This window comes from Phyllostomus hastatus, unplaced genomic scaffold (assembly GCF_019186645.2).
Source record: "Phyllostomus hastatus isolate PE091 unplaced genomic scaffold, TTU_PhHast_1.1 phas_contig_191, whole genome shotgun sequence".
Classification (NCBI taxonomy): Eukaryota; Metazoa; Chordata; class Mammalia; order Chiroptera; family Phyllostomidae; genus Phyllostomus; species Phyllostomus hastatus.
Genome location: NW_025333698.1, coordinates 23992 through 45038, shown reverse-complemented (window position 1 = coordinate 45038; position 21047 = coordinate 23992). Strand labels below are relative to the sequence as shown.

At 40.0% G+C, this 21047-nt stretch overlaps 1 protein-coding gene across 4 annotated transcripts in view; it reads left to right on the top strand.

Annotated features, from left to right (window-relative positions):
* The window catches only part of LOC123815518 (kynurenine--oxoglutarate transaminase 3-like), a 45878-nt gene that overhangs the window by 23756 nt on the left and 1075 nt on the right, over positions 1-21047 (top strand). For 2 of the 4 annotated variants that reach the window (XM_045833781.1, XM_045833780.1), the window contains exons 3-6: positions 11491-11549; positions 12130-12274; positions 17325-17474; positions 20809-20895. In XM_045833781.1, coding sequence (XP_045689737.1) covers positions 11491-11549; positions 12130-12274; positions 17325-17474; positions 20809-20895 — 441 coding nt within the window. Of the gene's footprint in view, positions 1-11292; positions 11317-11394; positions 11550-12129; positions 12275-17324; positions 17475-20808; positions 20896-21047 lie in introns of those variants that run through there. The other 2 variants (XM_045833783.1, XM_045833782.1) reach the window with 2 other exon arrangements.

Below are 21047 nucleotides of genomic sequence, written 5' to 3'. Positions count from 1 at the left end.
TTAGAAAAGACATAGATACATATACCATAGAAATTGTCCAAAGAAGAGAGGTCTAGGGGGAGAATAGGGAAAGAAATGGTTAATCATAAGAGGGTATCTGAAAACATTTCTTAGAAATCCGGTCTAAGTTATATCCTGTCAGGTAGATTGTGTTTAAATATTACACAGGTAGATGTATTACTTTCCTGTGGCTGCTGTAACAAATTACTACCAACTTGATGCTTTACTACAACAAAAATCTATTCTCTCACAGCTCTGAAGGCCAGAATCCAAAAGTGGCATCACTCGGGCAACATCAAGGTATCAGTAGGACCACACGTCCTCCTGAGGTTCCAGGGGAAAATTTGTTCCTTGTCTTTCCGAGCCTCTGGTGGCTGCTGATATTCCTTGGCATAAGGCCACCTTACTCCCATCTTCGTGGCCAGCATCTTTAAATCTCTCTCTGCTCCATCTTCACATGTCTTTCTCCTCTGTGTGCTTAATCTCCCTCTTGTAAGTATCCCCGTGAGTAAATTTAGGGCCCATCTGGATAGTTCAAAACTATCTCCCTCTCTCAAGATCCGTAGTCATATCTGCAAGGCTATAATGATATATATTGCCATTCACAGGTTCCGGGGACTAGGATGTGGTAGCTTTGGGGAAGTCATTTCTGAGCCTGCCACGGTGGGGATCATGGAGAAGATCATATCAAACAAGGAAAGAACTTGAACAAAAGCATGGGAAACAGAAATATGCTGAATGCATTGAGAAAATAGCAAGGAGTCCTAAGCTATTGAATCACCGTATTTGAGGGAATGGATGGCATGGTGGGAGTGAAGGCTGGAAATAAATTAAGGGGCCTTAAATACCAGGTTGAAATTTGAATTACCTTCCATAGATTAAGGAGAGCCACTGAAGATTTTAGAGCAAGACAGGAGCATCCCCTGATTTGTGTTTCAAGTACGTACTCTGAAGCACTGCACATGATGGATTAGAACCCGTGTGCCACTGACGTCATTCAAAATGAGGATTGCCTTCATGTGTTCAGAAAATGCTTTTGAACATATTACCAGCCTTATACCATTTTAGGTAGTAGAGACATAGCACTGAACAAGATAAGTCCTTGTTTTCTGAGTTTTTCATTTTAGTCAGAGACATAATTAACAGGTAAAAATAAATAATATGAAATAGTAGTGAGTATCATAAGAATAATTAAGTAGAGAAGAATGTGAAAACTCATGATGCTGCTAGGGAGAAGGGAGTTGGGTGACCAGAAAAAGCCACTCTGGGGCCCTCTATGGCGGTGAAATTGGGAGGTGTAACTGTTCAAGCTCATGTGCAGAAAAGCAACAGACTGACACTGGGTAGACACATGGATGAAGCACAGCCCTGGTGAGGTTCAGCTTCTGGTTTCAGTTACCCTTGAGCCTGGCTTTGACGCTTTCTCATGGTTGTGTGAACTATCCAATAGATTCCTCTTTTTCTCATAAACTGTTATCAGATTGAGTTTCTGTCTGTGCAACTAAGAGATCTGATTAATATTGCTGTGGAGCTTCAACGGCATGTATGCAAGTGTCTGTTTCTCATCCTCAAAGCTGGGAAAGAGTATAACAGTTTCTTTTCAGTCAGGTTGGTGAGCTCTCAAATTTCTAGCAGACTTTCAAACTGGTAATGTATCAATAAATTATCTTGCAAAGGGGAAGAGGCACAAAGTTGTTTTTTTTAATAGGTCTGTATTTAAGCAAATAGACTTTAGGAAGTCATATCAGTGCTAAGGAATGAAAGGAGAGAAAAAAAATCTCTCTGTATAAAGTTTGATTATGTATATATACATATACTCACACACATGTGTGCACACACATATATATATATATGATACATGATGAACCTGAAATATTACCTACCAATTAAAAAATGAAAATTTTATGGCTAAGAAAATATATGTGTCTTACATTATATATTAATATAAAATTGCATAGAAGTAAGTCAAAAGTTATCATGTTTGGTTAATTTAGATTGAACTAGATGACTATAATATTGAACATCTGTGTCATCTTTCTTGTGGTAATTAGTACTTGTGTTACAACAGGGCATTCCCTGTCCACATCAAACTGTAGAACAAAGGGAACAGAGCAGGCACCGTGTAATTAAATGCACAGTAGATACACACGACCTGCAATTGCAAAACTCTGGGAAGAACAAATGCCCCAACAACAGGAGAATGGAGGAGCAAGTGTGGTACATGGTCCACCTGAAATACTACCTACCAATTAACAGTGAAAATTTTATGACTAAGAAAATTCATAAAATGTTTATGATACTTTTAAGAGAACAGGCAAAATATTTAAAAAAATAAGTGATTACAACTATAAATACTTAATTCTTAGAGCTAAAAGATAATAGATGTTTTGACTACACCAGCAGCCAGGCGCCACATTAAAGTGGTCCCCCATGACATGGGTGCTTGCTTTCTGCTCCGGCCTCACTCCTGATTACTACTGTCACCTCACTAACCATTAGCTATGTTATTTCTGTTTCTGGACTTTTCTTGCATTCTGTCTTTCTTATACTTGACTCATGGCTCCTTCTTTGTTGCGCGTGGGTCACCGGCCAGCAGTGACCACGGAACACTGTGGATGGCTGGACAATAAACACGCGAGAAATAACAGCATGCACAGAGACAAACTAGTTTCTGTGGGGAAGTAGGGACGAAATGGCCACCCCCCCTAGTGGGGGAGCGCGCTGATCCACCGTCCATACCTGCTTTTATTAGGCTCATCCTGCATAATAATTCAGGTAAAGTACAGCACTCATATAGAAAACAAAGAACTCTGCCGGTCTATTGAGTTGGGGGTCAAAGAGCTGTAAGGCTGAGGAACAAACTAGCTTCCTCCTAAGACCCTCCTCATTCAACTGAGAGCATTCTTGAACAAAGAAGGTTTCACAGTAATTTACATGTTCTTTCTTAGGCCTGATCACCCCGGGAAATCCGCACTTCCCAGTACCGAGCTGTGCTTCCCCGTCATTGTTTCAGGCTTAGGTGGAGCGTGGGAACTAAGGCCACCAAGAGATAAGGAGATTTTCTTCCGGAAGCTGAGAACTCAGACTTTGTCAAAGCCGAGGAGTGAGGGTCCATCACCCCCTTTTGCTGCAGCCCCCCAAGTCCTTCTTTTGGGGGGCCTCCCAAAAGTGATCGTGCCTGGCTTGGGTTGTTCCCCCCGTGGGGAATCTTACCCGTCTTTGGCTAACCGACCAAGCTTTTTGGGGTTCAGCAGCCGAAACAGCATTCCTGCCAGAAAGATAAGCTTTTGTCTCCTTGCCGGCTCACGGTTCCAAGGGCGTTCCCTTAGCCTTAGCTAGGCGGGGGTTTCAGCTTCTAATACCAGTCAGGGCGGTTCCCAACATATCCCCCCTTTTTTTAGTTTTTAAAATCAATTGTGGTTGTTAAGCCTGTGAAACCTACTTTTGCTGTTTTCGAATGCAAATCAGAAGAAAAGCAACATCTACATACATCATAAGGCAATAATAGAAATATAAAGCAGAAACTAAATTCTATGGGTGGTGAATACCTAAATTTCTAAATTCAGTGCAAGAAAACATATTAAGGGAAAAAACAAAAGTAATAGGTCTGATTACATTTCCATCTTTGTGAGAAATTACATAGATATCAGGAAAGGCAAATCACATGGCAGTTTGAGCATAATGCAAGCCTGACTTCTTACGAGAGGATTTCTTAACAGGTGCAGTTCTGCGCACCGACTCATCACCTACTTTCTTACATGGGTGTTGAGTTTTAATTTTACCCCTGCCAGAGTGGTTTCTTATACCTTCTCCCTTGTTTTCAGTTAGGACTGCTAAGGGTTCCATAAAGGTGGCTACTTGCTGGTCTCTGATACGACCCTGGGAAAACAATTTGCAAATACACCGAAGTACACAAATCAATATCACAATCAGTAAACAACCAGCAGCTCCAAAAACCCAAATTCTCAAATTAATTCCATCAAACCATGTTTTAGGATTCAGCCAATTAATATTTTCATTAAGGGCTCGAAAAAATGTCCTGTTTGGTTAAACGTTGAATGTCCTGCAGCTGATGATGTAACTCCAACTGCAATTTATCAATTTGTCCTTTTAAGTTAGTGGAGAAAGCTCCCCTCAAGCGATGTTGTATATCAGTCCAATTATGTTGGCTGGAATTCCACTGTAGTGGTGTGACACACAGTCTGGAGAAACCAGGGTCACAGGTTAGGTGTTGACGAATCACGAGAGCGTCCCTGGCGTTCGCCAATCCAGTCCAGTGCTGATTCAACTGCAGAAAGGCGGGTCAGGATCTCCTGATCTATTTGCGCCTGTTGGACTAATTCTGAAGTAGCATTGATTAAACAATAAGTGCAACCAGGTGTTAACAAACTGTCGGACTCATAAGGAGAGCAGTGCATTGTTAAATGCTATAATGCCATTTGGATTCATTCATTTTCTGGTCATATTCTGGAGATAACAGATTTGGAAAGAGTTGGAAGACACAATTAAATCATAACCACTATTAACGACTGGTCTTGTTAGATTTATGCAAAGAAGCCTTATGTCATTACTTACTCCTTTAGAATGCCAAATTCTGGAGGGATCAGGTAGGGAGAAAAATATAAAGTGTGAAGGAAAATCCTTTTCCTTCTGATATCTACCAGGCTTCTTAAAACTTTTACTTCCACAGACCCTCTGCAACATTCACAAACTCTCTATTCTTTTTCATACACTTTCTGATATCCACCAAGATTGTATCTCCATGCCTTAGACCTTCCATTACTAACACACACCACATAATTCTTTCTTAAAACATTTACTTCCACAGACTTTCTGAAACATTCACAAACCTTCTAATTTTTTCTTTCATACCCTTTCTGATATTCACCAAGATTGCATTTCCATGCCTTATACCTTCAATTATTAACTAACATCACATAACTTCTTTCCTAAAACATTTACTTTTCCATTTATCTTTACAGTTTCCCATTTACATTCCTAGAGTGTGAAGTTTCAACCTTCCCTGGAATCCTCAATTTCCTTTTCAGAGCAGATACAGAGCAAAATCCATCCTTCTCCGTGGGGGGGTGAAGGAGGGGCCCCCGTGATCTGCTCACTCAATTTGCACACCGTTTCACTGTCAGAATCAGATTCCTCCTCAACAGTCTAGCTCTGTTTTCTTTGTCCAAATGAACTCGAGAGAATCCCTGACAAGCCTCCAGGTTACAAAGGTGTGTACACCAATAGATATACCATTGTTTTGCAAAGATTTCAACCTTTCACCCACTTTTTCCCAAACATCAATGTCTAATGTCCCTCTATCAGGAAACGAAGGACAATATTTTCTTATAGATTGCAAAAAGCTGAACCAGATGCTTTTCTTTCTTATACTTTGTTATACTTTGTTATACTTTCTTATACTTTGCTTCTTTAAGAACTTGTTGTAATATACGCAGAAAAGATTTCTGCCCTTTAGTTAAGTTACAACCTATGTTTACCTTCCTTCTTTTTTTTTTTTTAAAGAAAAAGCTTACTTTTATTTACTTTTAATTGGCCAAAATAAATCACCTGATTACTTTTTTCAAGGCAAATCGTTTGTTTTTTTCAAACTTGAGAATTGAATTACTATTTACCCAATTATAGGCGGTCGCGAAGAGAGAAACGACCTAGAAAAGAAAGACCTACTTCCCTGAAAATTCAACGCATCCCACGACATGCCCGAGAAAGAGTTCGGGGTCGTCAGCCCTTACCTGGGCTGTTAGCGCGCAAATCCACCCGAAGTTGATGCGTTGTCCACAGCGACGGCTCGTAGCCGCTGGTTCCAAGTGGTCTCGAACGGGATCCCACCTCTGTGGTCCCGAATCGCTGCCCCACGTTGGGCGCCAGCTGTTGCGCATGGGTCACCGGCCAGCAGTGACCACGGAACACTGTGGATGGCTGGACAATAAACACGCGAGAAATAACAACATGCACAGAGACAAACTAGTGTCTGTGGGGAAGTAGGGACGAAATGGCCACCCCCCTAGTGGGGAGCGCGCTGATCCACCGTCCATACCTGCTTTTATTAGGCTCATCCTGCATAATAATTCAGGTAAAGTACAGTACTCATATAGAAAACAAAGAACTCTGCCGGTCTATTGAGTTGGGGGTCAAAGAGCTGTAAGGCTGAGGAACAAACTAGCTTCCTCCTAAGACCCTCCTCATTCAACTGAGAGCATTCTTGAACAAAGAAGGTTTCACAGTAATTTACATGTTCTTTCTTAGGCCTGATCACCCCGGGAAATCCGCACTTCCCAGTACCGAGCTGTACTTCCCCGTCATTGTTTCAGGCTTAGGTGGAGCGTGGGAACTAAGGCCACCAAGAGATAAGGAGATTTTCTTCCGGAAGCTGAGAACTTAGACTTTGTCAAAGCCGAGGAGTGAGGGTCCATCACCCCCCTTTTGCTGCAGCCCCCCCAAGTCCTTCTTTTGGGGGGCCTCCCAAAAGTGATCGTGCCTGGCTTGGGTTGTTCCCCCCATGGGGAATCTTACCCGTCTTTGGCTAACCGACCAAGCTTTTTGGGGGTTCAGCAGCCGAAACAGCATTCCTGCCAGGAAGATAAGCTTTTGTCTCCTTGCCGGCTCACGGTTCCAAGGGCGTTCCCTTAGCCTTAGCTAGGCGGGGGTTTCAGCTTCTAATACCAGTCAGGGCGGTTCCCAACACTTCTTCCTGGATATCAACAGCCTTGATTTCCCCAACTTCAACCTACCATTTGAGAAGACTTCATATACCTGTTCTATCCTACCTAAATGCATCAGGTTTTACAGGCAGAGCCCTCAAAATATACATAAGGTAAACTCCAGTGTGCTCGGGTCGTAAAGAATAGGTAATATTTTTTCTTCATTCCAAGCTTCCTTGTCCCAGCACCATTGCAGTGAACAGTTAAAGACTTGGTAACAACAAGGTTTCCTCACGTCTGCCAAGATTGGCAGCTAGTGCTGATTTTACAGAACTGCGCATTTCAGCCCCCCCCGCCCCCCCCACCAAAAATGCTTGTTGTTTCACTGGCACTTTGTATTTATAACATGGCAGAACGGTATGTATATGCCAGGTGTTAGTCTGGGAACAGAATCCACTTCATGGAATTATCTAGTCCATAAATTATACAGGCCTTATGGATATTCTATCATATAGCTGGGGCTCGTAAATAATTCCCCACAGGATTCCAGGTTTAATTTCCTAATATTGGATTTACTCTGGAAAGTAATTCTTAGGCTGTGTTTGTGCCTACTGGTAGATCTTGATGTCTTTGACATTGTGGGGTGTCTTACACATTTTTACCACTGTATTAACTTCATCAGGCTTCCTTAACAAAGCATCTTAGACTAAGTGGCTTAAACAACAGAAATTTTTTAACTCACTGCTTTGGAGGCTAGACGTCCAAGATCAAGGTGTTGGGCAGAGTTGGCTCTTTCTGAGGAATGTAAAGAAGACTCTGTTCTTTGCCTCTCCACTTGCTTCTGGTGGTTTGCTGGCAATCTTTGGTGTCACATGACTTGTAGAAGCATCACCTCGCTCCCCACCTTCACCTTCATGGGGCACTGTCCCTGTGTGCCAGTCAGTCTCCAAATCTCCCCTTTCTGGAAGGACATCAGTCACACTGGGTTAGGGTCTACCCTAATGACCTTAGTTTATAACAACTGCAACGAACCTATGTCCAAATGAGTCACATACTAATATACTGGTGTTAAGATGTTAATATATGAAGTTTGCAGGAGATACAATTTAATCCGCCACAACTACCAATCTCATGATAACTCCAGACTTCATTTCTGCCATGTTGGTGTCAGGGTTAGTCATGAAATTGCTTTGGCCAATAAAATGTGAGTAGAAGTAATGTGTGTACCTCTGAGCAGAATGTGAGAATTTTATTCCCTCTGCTATCAAACTGGCAGTACTGCAGATAGAGGCTATTTCATCAGCCTGTGTCTCAGAGTGACAGTGACATGACACAGAGCAGCAGCTGACCTTCGTGTACATGTACATGAAAAAGAAATAAATCTTTATGGTCTTAAGCCACCACAACCTTGGGGTCCTTTGTTACTGAAGCATAAATTAGCTTAAACTGACACTCTAAGAACCTAACTAAAGCTAAGGAACACCATAAGCTCACTCCTAATGTATGGGTTTTTCATTCATTTATTAGGTACTTGTTAAAAATGCTATGTGGCAGGCATAGTACTGTGATGGCACTGTAACAGTTAATTTTATGTGTCAAATTAGCTAGGCCACAGCACCCAGAGATTTGTTCAAACACCAGTTATATGTCTCTGTGAAGGTATTTTTCAGAGGAAATTAACATTTAAATCAGCAGACTTTAAGTAAAGCAGATTACCTTCCATAATGTGGTGGGCCTGATCCAATCAGTTGAAGGCCTTAAGACACAAAACACTGAGGTCTGCTCCTCCACCCCCCAGGAAGAAGGAATTCCATCTGCAGTTACCCTTCAGACTCAAGCTGCAGCCTCAACTCCTCCATGGGTCCCCAACCTGCAAGACTGTTCGGCAGACTTAGAACTTGCCAATCCCCACAAATTGCATAAACCAATTTCTTAGTATTGGTTTTCTAGAGACACAGAACCCATAGGGTGGTCCAGAAGGTATCCAGCCATGTAATATGAAAAATAGATATTTATTGAAGGAGATACGAGATACAAGAAACATTGTATGTAGGACAGTAATGTCTCAGTCCCCTTCGAAGTAGGCACTTTGGAACCTCACACAGTTCTCCCATGTGCCATCAGCTGCCCTTTGTATTTTCCTGAATCTCATCAACGGTCTGAAATCTCTTCACTTTCAAAAGTGATTTTAGTTTTGGGAAAATCCAGAATTTGCAGGATGCCAAATCTTGGCTGTGGGGGGGGCTGAGTCACCTGGGTGATTTGATGTTTTGCCACAAAACTGCACAAGACGTGATGCATGTGTGTGCATGTTGTTGTGATGAAGCTGCCAGTCACCAGTTGCCCACAGCTGTGGCCTTCTGCAATCATCCAAATAGTTTCCACAGAAGAATGTTCAAGCTTAATGCTAAATTTGATGCAGACTCATTGCTCTACTCACTCAGTCATTTTGAATGTGATAGCCACACAGTACACATGCTCACTCAACAGCAAATACCACTCCCATTGAGTAGTACAGTGAAGTTGTCATTGTTCACACATGCACATTCCAGTCCACTCTCCTTGGCTGCCAGGTTACATCGATGTTGCACAAACTGTTCTCGTTATATTATCAGTGGTTGAACTTTTTCCAGACAGACCTGTTGATTCTGTTTCTCTAGAGAAACCTGATTAATACATACCCCCATCAGTGAACAATCTAGCAATAGTTCTCATAGATCTTACAGTCTAAAGAAGGATACAGACAAGCAGAAAAGTTACAGTGTTATGTAGTAGATCCTGGGAAGTACTCCATTTAATAGTAGGAGTGCCTAACCTTGACTTGGGGTGTCAGAGAAGGCTTTCTTGAGGAAAGAAGTCTAATTTGGGAACTGAAGGTGGCAGGTGGAATAGGAGTTATTGGCTAAGTACAGGGATGGGGTAGTGGGGGCCAGGGATTAGACTGAGTATAGAGCATGTATTCTCCACAGGGATATTATTGCTCCAAAGGGGGAGAAAATTGGTGCCCAACAGGTGAAATAAACCTTAGCTATTACAATGTTGTGACCATGCAGAGTTCAACTCTATGTGACAAAATTGTATTCCTTAATACTCAGTGAGGAAGTAGGGGAGATGGTTAGAACAAACATCTAAATTGTCTCCTTGGGTGGGGGGGGGGCACTGATGAAAAAGATGTGGAGAAACATTGGCATGGAAAGACCAGTTTGGGCAGATGAGTGATCACATGTGGAGCTATGGAAGTGAGAGAGAACAGGGAATATTTGAATTATGGCAATAGTTGAGGCACAGAGTCAGGAAGGAGTGGACGTAGGGAGAGTAGCTAGAGGAGGCTGTTCTCGCCACACATTCTAAAGAAAATTAACTCTGAGAAGGCGTTTGCCCTCAATTATCTAAATAGTTGAATTAAAATTAGACTTTATGTCAAAATTATCTGCTGCAGACAGTGCTTACTTTTTTAATATATGAATCTGTACTTTGTGTTTATAGTCATGTACTGAGTGAATCATTAAGTTTTAAACATTTTTTAGAGATGGCAAAGGACAGTTGTTAAACTGTCTTTTTCTATCTATCATTCTGGGACATTTTAGTTTTATAATTATAGTCTCTAGAATAGCATCATGTTCCAGTGGGTACTTAATCATAATGCTGTTCTGGAAGGCACATTAACCTCTGGAGAATTTGCATGTGACTTACCTCACTGGAGCTTCAAAGATTAAAAACATGAGAGTAAAAAGGTATTTTTCTTGGCTTCATTATTGGGAATAGAATGAGAACAATGATCTATTTAATAACCATTATCATTATCTTCCCCACAAATTGAATTAAAATTACTTTAATATTCTATTAGGGTAATCTTTACAAATACACTGCCAATCATATTTTTTATTTCCAGCAGCTTGTTAACATGAACTCAAAGCTAATTCAATCCTTTTGTGAGATAATATGAACTTAATTCTAGAATCTAAAAATCTAAAAAATTGTATGCTGTACTATAATTTTGACCTTGAGTGTTTTTCTTTGATGTTCCCTAGCCTGCTTAACGTTAAGTAGAACTTATCTAATGTCAGATACAATTTTTTAAGAAGCAGTATTCTAATAAATATTTTTACAAGGTCTTGTTATGAATAGTCCTGAGTATGTGTTCTCGAATCAGACTGCCTGGGTTCAAATCCTGAGCTGTATCCAGTTGGGTTTAAATGTAACTAGCTTTTCTAAATTTGGGCAGATGTGTAAAGTTATGTGATCTTTTCTTCTCTGTACCTCATTTTCTCATATGTGGAGTTGCAAATACTATGTGAGTTAATTATGTAAAAACACATAGAACTGTGCCTGGTACATGCCTAGTACTCAATTATATTAGCTATTATTATTGTTACTATTACTGTCATTATTTGAAACCCCTTATTAAGTGTTTTTAAAAGCATTTGTTGAGTGCTTCCTGTATTCCATAGGAGAAACTGTTAGTAAATCTTACATAAAATGACATTCAGACTCAAAATATTTTTTAAAACTTTTTAATGATTATTATTCTCTTTGGTACATTTCAGGTCTTTAAATTGATTTATTTTTTTTTAAAACGAGGATGATATTTTTGGTTCTTATGTGAGAAGATAAACATCTAAAATTTATAAGAAAAAAGCATTCCTTGGCACAGTAGGTAGGAGATGAATTCCTCTTCAGAATTTTTTTTATTGAAGCCTAGCATCTACATTTATGGTGCTGTTTTTTTTTCCAGGTCAACAATAGGGTGAAGAGTTACCCATGATTTTCTGGCATTTTTGAACTTTGATTAAAGAAATTTAAACACTCTTTTAATATTTATACCTTTCAGAGAATGTCTTTGAAATTTAAAAATGCGAAACGAATTGAAGGCCTTGACAGTAACGTGTGGTGAGTACTTGAGAACCAGCAGTAGTCATGTGGCGAGTTTTTGTCCTGCACATTGTTCTATCCAGACTGGGGAATTTTTAGCCTTGTCTGTGGTCTATCAACAAATCACCTTATTTTAATTCATTCATTAAGTGGAAATGGAAGGAAGTTAATGATCCATCCTCTGATTTGTTCATTAAGCAAATGTGCCGAGCCCTGTGCTAGTCACGGGAAATAGGCAGAGGAAAGACAAGTTTGGCTGATGCCGTCATGGAACTTAGCTTCGAATCTCTTGCTATTAGCTCCCGTCCCTAACAGTCCATTAGAGAACATACCAGGGCTGGTGTGACTGAGAAAAAAATCTATGATTAAAATTTGGGTGTCACAGAATTGAGATTTGTACGAAGCATTATTTGTTCATCTCTCATTTCATTAAGTGAGGTCATTTTGTAGATGGTAAAATTTTGTTGATAACTCATGTTTTTTTAATCTGTTGGACTACAGCAGGCCTTATTTTGCAGCTTTATAATTAAATTATGAAGTATAAAAAGGTAGTGTTGTAATTATAGTGCCTATTAATATTAGTATTTTTTTATCTTAGGATTGAATTTACCAAGTTGGCCGCAGAGCCCTCTGTTGTGAATCTTGGCCAAGGCCTTCCAGATATCTCCCCGCCTGAGTATGTGAAGGAAGAATTATCAAAGGTTGCAGCTATGGATAGCCTGAATCAGTATACACGGGGCTTTGTAAGTACAGGAGGGCCGTGTGGGGCATGAGCTTGTACTTGATGTTGTATTATGTGTGAACATACTTCTATCACCTTTGTGCAATTGGCTTTCTGGGACCAATCTGATAACCAAGGAACATTACCTGTTCCCTTGGCCCCTAGGATGAGCCGCCATCCTCCACTTCTAGCCCCTGCACAGTCCTATTTTGGCCCTTCCTTTATACTGTTGTTGGAGAATGGCAGCGGGGGAGGGAGATGTCTTCCTGAGACACAGGTTTCTTTCCCACTAACACTTGTGCAGCTTTATCACTGCCTCTTAGTTATCCTTTATTTCCAACTAGTTACTTTCTTCTACTCTACCTCAGCCCAACTCCCATTCTTCTGTGATTAAATGTTCAGGATATCCACAGATTTCCTAGATTCTTAAAAAAAAATTACTAAGTGAATTGAGCAAGGTTGTAGGATACAAGGCCAATATACAATAATCCAAAAATCAATTGTATTTCTTTTTTTTTAAGATTTTATTTATTTATTTTTAGAGGGGAAGGGAGGGAGAAAGAGAGGGAGAGAAACATCAATGTGTGGTTGCCTCTCACACGCCCCCTACTGGGGACCTGGCCCACAACCCAGGCATGTGCCTTGACTGGGAACTGGACCAGTGACCCCCTTGCTTCACAGGCCAGCACTCAGTCCACTGAGCCACACCAGCCAGGGCTCAATTGTATTTCTATATACTAAAAATAAATGGTTAAACTATAAAAATTTTTTAAATACCATTTGCAATAACATCCAAAACCATGAAGTATTTGGAATTGAACTTTTAAAATAAATGTAAAATCTGTGCACTGAAAATTGCAATACATTCCTGAAAGAAATTAAATAATACCTAAATAAATAGAGTGATGTATGATGTTCATGGGATAAAAGACTAAATATTGTTAAAATGACAATTCTCCCTCATTGATTCATAGCAGAGTTTGTCAATTGATGGCTTGTGGCTAAATCTGATGCACTCCTGATTTTTTTTAAATAAAGTTTTATTAGAACATAACTGCCCATTCATTTGCATGTTTTCCAGTTTTTGTAAATATATGACTGTATGCGTATGAGGAGGGACCCCCTAAAAAACCATAATTATCTTCTGGAGGCTGGGCCCCTTGTAGTATAGGCTTCCCCCACTAGGTGAGTGTGCTAGAAACCCACCAGCGTAGCAGCTGCTGTTGTGAGAGGCTGCATTCAGCTTCAGTGAATTTTTTTTGAGACTTAACTTATTTGCCTGTTTCGTGATGGGTGATTATTTTTTAGCACATCTGCCCACACTGTGCTGAGTGTTCGGCAGTGTTTGACCAAAAATGGCATGACCCCTCTACCCCACCTTCCCTATTCACCAGATGTTGCCCCGAGCAACTTTTTTTTGTTTCCCTGGATGAAAGAAGTCCTCCAAGGGAAAGGTTTTGCTGATGTGGAAGAGGTAAAACAAAAAATAGCAGAAGCACGAGAAGACATCAAAATTGAAGAGCTCAGTAATTATTTTCAGGAGTGGGGAAAAAGCCTTTTTTTAATATATTTTATTGATTATGCTATTACAGTTGTCCCCTTTCCCTCCTTCACTCCCCTCCACCCTGTATACCCTCTCCCACCCACTTTCCCCCACCTTTAGTTCATGTCCATGTGTCATGCTTATAAGTTCTTCAGCTTCTACATTTCCTGTACTATTCTTGCCCTCCCCCTGTCTATTTCCTACCTACAATCTATTCTACTTATTCCCTGTACCTTTTCCCCCTCTCTTCTCCCACTCCCCTGTTGCTAACCCTCCATGTGATCTCCATTTCTGTGGTTCTGTTCCTGTTCTAGTTGTTTGCTTAGTTTCTTTTGGTTTTGCTTTAGGTGTGGTTGTTAATAATTGTTAATTGTGAGTTTGCTGTCCTTTTACTATACATGTTTTTTTTTTAATCTTCTTTTCTTAGATAAGTCCCTTTAACATTTCATAAAATAAGGGCTTGGTGATGATGAACTCCTTTAACTTGACTTATCTGAGAAGCACTTTATCTGCCCTTCCATTCTAAATGAAAGCTTTGCTGGATAGAGTAATCTGGGATATAGATCCTTGTCTTTCATGACTTGGAATACTTCTTTCCAGCCCCTTCTTGCCTGTAAGGTCTCTTTTGAGAAATCAGCTGACAGTCTGATGGGAACTCCTTTGTAGGTTACTTTCTCCTTATCTCTTGCTGCTTCTAGGATTCTCTCCTTCATTTTTACCTTGGCTAATGTAATTATGATGTACCTTGGTGTGTTTCTTCTTGGGTCCAGCTTCTTTGGGGCTCTCTGAACTTCCTGGACTTCCTGGAAGTCTATTTTCTTTGCCAGAATGGGGAAGTTCTCCTTTATTATTTGTTCAAGTACGTTTCAATCTGTTGCTCTATCTCTTCCCCTTCTGGTACCCCTGTAATTTGGATGTTGGAACACTTAAAGATATCCTGGAGGTTCCTAAGCTTCTCCTCATTTTTTAAATTCTTATTTCTCCATTCTTTCCTGTTTGGTGGTTTCTTTCTTCCTTCTGGTCCACTCTATTGTTTTGAGTCCCAGTTTCCTTCCCTTCACTATTGGTTCTCTGTGCATTTTCCTTCATTTCTTTTATGGTAACCTGCATTTGTTCATCTAATTTGTGACCAAAATCAACCAATTCTGTGAGCTTCCTGATTACCAGTGTTTTGAACTGTGCATCTGATAGGTTAACTATCTCTTAGTCACTCAAAAGGATGAGTTCTGGGGCACTGATTTGTTCTTCTGTTTGAGCCCTTTTTTGGGGGAGAGGGGGTTCTGGTCGCTCCTGCTGTAGTGAGGGGCGGAGCCTTAGGTGTTCACCAGGGCTGGGCACCCCAGTCGCTAGATTGTGACGTTGTATGTGAGGGTGGGGGTGGGAGGGAACAATGGCGGTAGCTCTGTTCAGTCCCTTCCCCGATATCCTTGGTTGCATACTCTGCCCTGCTCCACACTCGCCGCCTCACTGGGTCCGCCAGCTGCTGCTTGCATACTCAGGGTCCGCCTGCTGCGATCTTGTGCTCCCCAGATGCCTTATGTGCTCCCGGTTGCCTTCTGCACCCAATTCTGCCTGTACTCCGCCCAGCAACCCACACCTGGCTGCTTGTCTCTGCCCCTCCTACTGGTCTGGATAAACGGGTCTATTTCAAGTTCTTGGCTGTCCGACTTCCATTCAGATTAATTTTCTATCAGTTCTGTGTGTTATTCTGCCTCTAAATTGTTGTTGTTTCAATCTTGGTTGTGTGTGGAGGTACGGTGTGTCCACCTATGCCTCCATCTTGCCGGAAGTCCCGGAAAAAGTCTTGATAGGTGTATTGCATCAAATGGAAAGTAGTTTGAACGTGACTGAAATTTAAACATGTAACAATACATACACAATTTTTTATAAATAAATTCCCTTTTTTGGGAAGTCCCCCCTCATATATTGGTATAAGCACTGGCAATGGTATTTAACTAATACCAGGATGAGGACATTACACCTCAGGGACAGGGAAGGAAGTGAGGTTGAGGAGAAATCATAATTTTTCTACATGTCTTTGCCTAGTGTAATTACTATATAAAGCATGAATTAGTTTTGTAATTAAGAATATTTCCAATCACAGACCCTTATCATTCTGAGAAAAGATGGTTAGTGTTTATTATAATTGCCTTCAAGTCTCCCTTTGCTAGAATTTGTTAGGCCTGGTATTAAAAGGAAACTTTGGATTTCTGGGAATGGAGACAAACTTCTGTTGCTCTTTCCATAATTTCTGTGTATTTTTAGAGCTTGAATTTATGTGGTCTTTTTCTCTCGCTATTGTTTTTCAGTTTATTGCCTATGTTCTATTACCGCTTCTATTATTAATTATTCCCAGGTTCTCTAATATTATGATATCTTCTAATTTCAAAATATGAAAAAAATGTACTATAGCTTTATGTTTATTTTTAACTCAGTGAAGGTCTGGCACATACTAGCCAATAATTTCAAAGGAATAAAAAGGTGACAAATAAATGCATCTTTGACCCCAGAAATGCCTGGTTTTCTTCATTTGAACTGGGGTGGACAACATACAAGGAACCTCAGGCCCTTTTACCTCACAAACCCGGGGTGTATCCAACTAGCCTCCCTCTTCCAAACAACGTTTGTTCCTCCAGAGCACAGGAACTTTCCACACAAAAGCGTATTACCTGCATTTGGACGCTTATTGACATGTGACTGAAAATTAGGGTGGTTCCCCAAAAGCAAAACAGGAAAGTAAATGCTGGATAGAAAAAAATAAATATTGACTTTAATACCTAAAATCACAAGGAGGGGAAAAGAGAGGGAAAAGAAAGAGAAGGAGAGAAGGGAACAGAAGAAAACAGAAGAGAAGACTGAGGAAGAGCTAATCAAGAAGTCAGGCCTCCCCACACCTCAGACTTCGTGCATACACAGTCCCCTCGGTCCCCGTGTTCAAGTGTTCTCCTGGGTGACTACTGCTCTCTGGGCTGTCAATAGGAATAGTGTTCCACTTCTCCCTTGCATCTGCTGTTAGCACATCGACACTAATGTGCATTGCTCTGGTGAATTTGCTTTGTCCTTCTTAGTCCATGGGTTTGAATAACCCTCTCTCCTGCAACCTGGAACAACAGAATCAAGTGATACATAGTTAATACAGGTTTTTGGCTCAGTTTATCTGGGAAAAATATCTAACTCCATTCAATATGACTTAATTACTGTCAAAAAGTCAATGTGCTCTGATTACTATCAAAATTACTATCTATACTGCCAAATATATTTGATGTTGAAGTCAATTTTTTTCAAAACAAATAATTTGATATTTAGTATTCTAAAATCAGTCACGTCATAGGAAGTTTTCAGTCATTGACAAGTCTTCATAGTCATTCATATGGGAACCTTTGAATGTAGGAAAAAAATTTTAATTAACTGCCAATTAAAAGTATCTTCTTTGGGTATTCATAAAACCTGTATTTTAAAAATTCTTGCACATTTAGAACTAAATTATTTTAAAGAATTAGGTTCCATAACTCACTGTTTTATTCAACAGGGTCATCCATCACTTGTGAAAGCTCTGTCTTGCTTGTATGAAAAGTTTTATGAAAATCAGATCGATCCATATAAAGAAATCCTCTTGACAGTAGGAGCCTATGGGTCTCTTTCCAATGCCGTTCAAGGGTTAAGCGATGAGGGGGATGAAGTAAGTGTGTTAACATGATCATTTGCCTGTTTTCATCATTATCATTTGTCCTGCCTTTGAATCTTTTACTTATTTTATGCTCTCTTATTTTTAATTATTTTTGAAGTATAGTGCATATGCATCAAAGTTCACAAATCTTAAATGTACAATAAATGTTTACATGTGTGTGAGTTTATTCCCATGTGACCACAAACGAGATGAAGATACACATTTCCTCGCCCCTTTGCCCTTTCTTTGTCTATATTCCCCCAGAGGTACTCACTCTTCTGTCTGCTATCACCTGCTCTTTAACTTGATATAACAGAGTCATAGGGTGTGTATTCCTGAATCTGGATTTTATGTTGTCTGTGAGATTCATCCATCTTGTTGTACATACTTTATTTTTTATTTCTACAGCTTATTTAGATAAGAGCAGGTGGAAGGGGCCAGCAATGATGAGGAAAATTAATCTTAGTTTTCACTGCTAAAACCACCTTTAATCTGAACTCAATCAACAAGTATTTGGTTACTGTCCTTTTGAGCCAAGTATCATTAGCAGGATAGTGTGAGGAATGTATAATAGGAAGGGTGAGTACTTTCTGCTGTTTAGTCTCGCGATGTAAGATCCTCTTTGGCACGAAGCTCAGTCAGCTCTGCCCCTACTTTTCCATTATCATTCCAATCCCCTGGCTTCAGGATTTTCTGACCTCTTTCACTTATTCAAAAAGTATTAAGGATCTCCTCTATGCTAGGCACTATGGGAAAGGAGATTTTTAAAAGGCAGTTTATACGCGGAAGGAACTCTGTGTCAAGTAAAGGAGACAGACCTATAAACAGATTAAGAGGAATGCAGCATGATTGTCAGTAGCGGTGCACTGAGTTGTAGTGGTGACAAAGGGAAGCGATCAGCTCTGCCACGTAGATCTGCCAGGCTCCAGAGAGGCGTTGCTTAAGCCGGGCCTGAAGGATGAATGCTCACCATGATCTATATTGTTAATTCCTGTCTTTGAATTCTCATAGCACTTTATCTGTACTTTTTTCATTAAAAAAAAATCACTATTACTTTGAGTTATATTGTTTTATATCTCATTGCCTGTATTATGCTAGACAATAAGCTAAAGAGAACATGTTAAGAAAGTACAGTCATAATTTTATATAAAAAATATCCTTTACTCCTATAAAAGAGTTGAAATTTCACCTCAGACCTTGACATCATTAATCCTTTGTTGCTTCTGCTTCTCTGTGCCCTGTTGGAGTGCCGAGGCTCAGACCTCTGCCTCCTTTTCTCTAACCCTTTCTTCCCCTATCACTTTATCTAATATTTTGAAACCACACACAAAGTTACCCTCTAGCATGTTGACCTGTTTTACTGTCTTTATAACATTGAATACTATCTGAAATTATTCAATTTACTTCCTCATTTTCTTGAGTATTATAAGTCTCTCTCAGTAGAATGTGAGTTCCAGAACTGGTTTGTTGCTGTACTGCCAGCACCTAAAATAGTGAGTGTTCAGGAACTATTCTTCACAAAGGGAGGGGATTACTTCCATTGTAACAATGAAGAAATTATAGGGAAGTGTGTAAGTACCTTTTCTCAGTTCTACCTCAGTTCTGCCTCCCAATGTAGTTTCCTTTCCTTTGAGCTCTCCTTCCATATCAGGCACTCTGTTTCTCACCAGGGTTGCAAAGATAGGTCATCTTAGTTTCTGAGAATTTTGCAGACTAATTAAAAACTTGCAGTCCACTGGAGGGAAAGATCATTTCCTGGTTCATCTTTGTCTTCCACAATACACCACCTCAACATGGCACATGAGATAGTAGGTGTGCAATGAAAGCAGAATGACTAGGACAAGCAAAGGGGCGTAAGAATGAAGGGCCTCTTTTGATGCCAAAGAAAAAGAACTTGGACAGGTATTTCACATCATAGGAAATAGAAACAGTAAAAACTGCAAATTCAGAACAATAATTAGGGACCATTAATTTAACCAACATAAAGTTTAGTAAGACATCTTTGTGTTGACCTGTGAAATTATAAATAGTTGTTGCCAGATTTTTCAAAAGCAGTTTGGCTGTATATAGGAAGTGCCATAAGGGTGTTTATACCCTTTAATCTAGCAAAACAATCATCTGAATTTATTCAGCAAACTATTTTAAAAAAGAGAAACTATACTTACAAATAGACATAGCATTGTTATTTATACAAGCAAATGATAAAATTCTAGAATTCAATAGGCTCTCAAATTGCCATTAAAATAATAAATACTAAAACTAATAATATAAAATCCTTGTGAAATATTGCTGGGTTTAAAAAAAGAAAGAAAAGTTGAATGTATATAATGGTTATAAAGTGTGTATTCAAGCTCTCCTTATAGAAAAGCAAAAAGTCAGGATGCTAGATCCAGGCTGGCAGATTGTCGGAGAGATGCTGGCTGGCCTGGTGGGATTGGCTCACTGGCCTGAAAGCCACCCATGAGTGATTGGGAGAGAGGTCATGCAGGGCCAAAGGGACCAGGAGTGCATTCCAGGGACTAGGAAAGAGACAGAATCCAGATATAAGTCATGGGAAGATATGGTACCTAGATCATAACGATGTTATCCTAACCAGTCCCCCTGCATCCACCGTTTCGGGATGCTTTTGAGAAAAGAGAAGCATCTTTAATTTCAAGAAGATACTTATAAATTAGGACTCCACAACAGAGAGCATTGCAGTGTTCTCTTTATCACCTGGTTTCTGTCACCCTCTGGTATTTTCTTTTCTTTTTTTTCCTTTTTTTTAAAAGATTTTTTATTTATTTATTTTTAGAAAGGGAAGGGAGGGAGATAGAGATAGAGAGAGAGAGAGAGAGAAACATCAATGTGCAGTTGCTGGGGGTCATGGCCTGCAACCCAGGCATGTACCCTGACTGGGAATCGAACCTGCGACACTTTGGTTCGCAGCCCACGCTCAATCCACTGAGCTATGCCAGCCAGGGCTTGGTATTTTATTTTCTAACTTGAAAGTTAAATAAACTCCATGTTTTTGGCTGGAACATCCCTTTGAGAATATGATGAGAGCTGTGGCCCTTTCCCCCTAAAAAATCTACCTATGCACATAAAAAGCTTTGCATACAATTCCAAGGGTCCCTTCTGCAAGCCTATCTATAAATCTCCCTAAGAGATCAATGACTCCAATTAAGGCTCCAGATAAGTTTATCCCCAGGGTGTCTTCCACTCCACGTTAGATTCCCTGAAGGCCAAGCCTGCTTTTTTCACTCTGCACCTTGGCGTGTAGTAGTGCCTCATGCACAGTAGTTACACAGTCTTGTTAAATGAATCAATGATGGATATGTTGTGTTCTCATTTGGTTTTATTTCAGGTCATAGTGATAGTACCTTTCTATGACTGCTATGAGCCCATGGTGAGAATGGCCGGAGGAACAACTGTTTTTATTTCTTTAAGATCTGTAAGTTCGTCAGTACCATTCACATGCTTTAAGAAATTTTGAAAATACCAATTACTTTGTTGCCAATAACATTTCTACTTTAATTACATTTTGGTATGTAATATATTATCTCTACTTTGACAGAAGTTAGTCAATGACTATGTTAAGAGGGG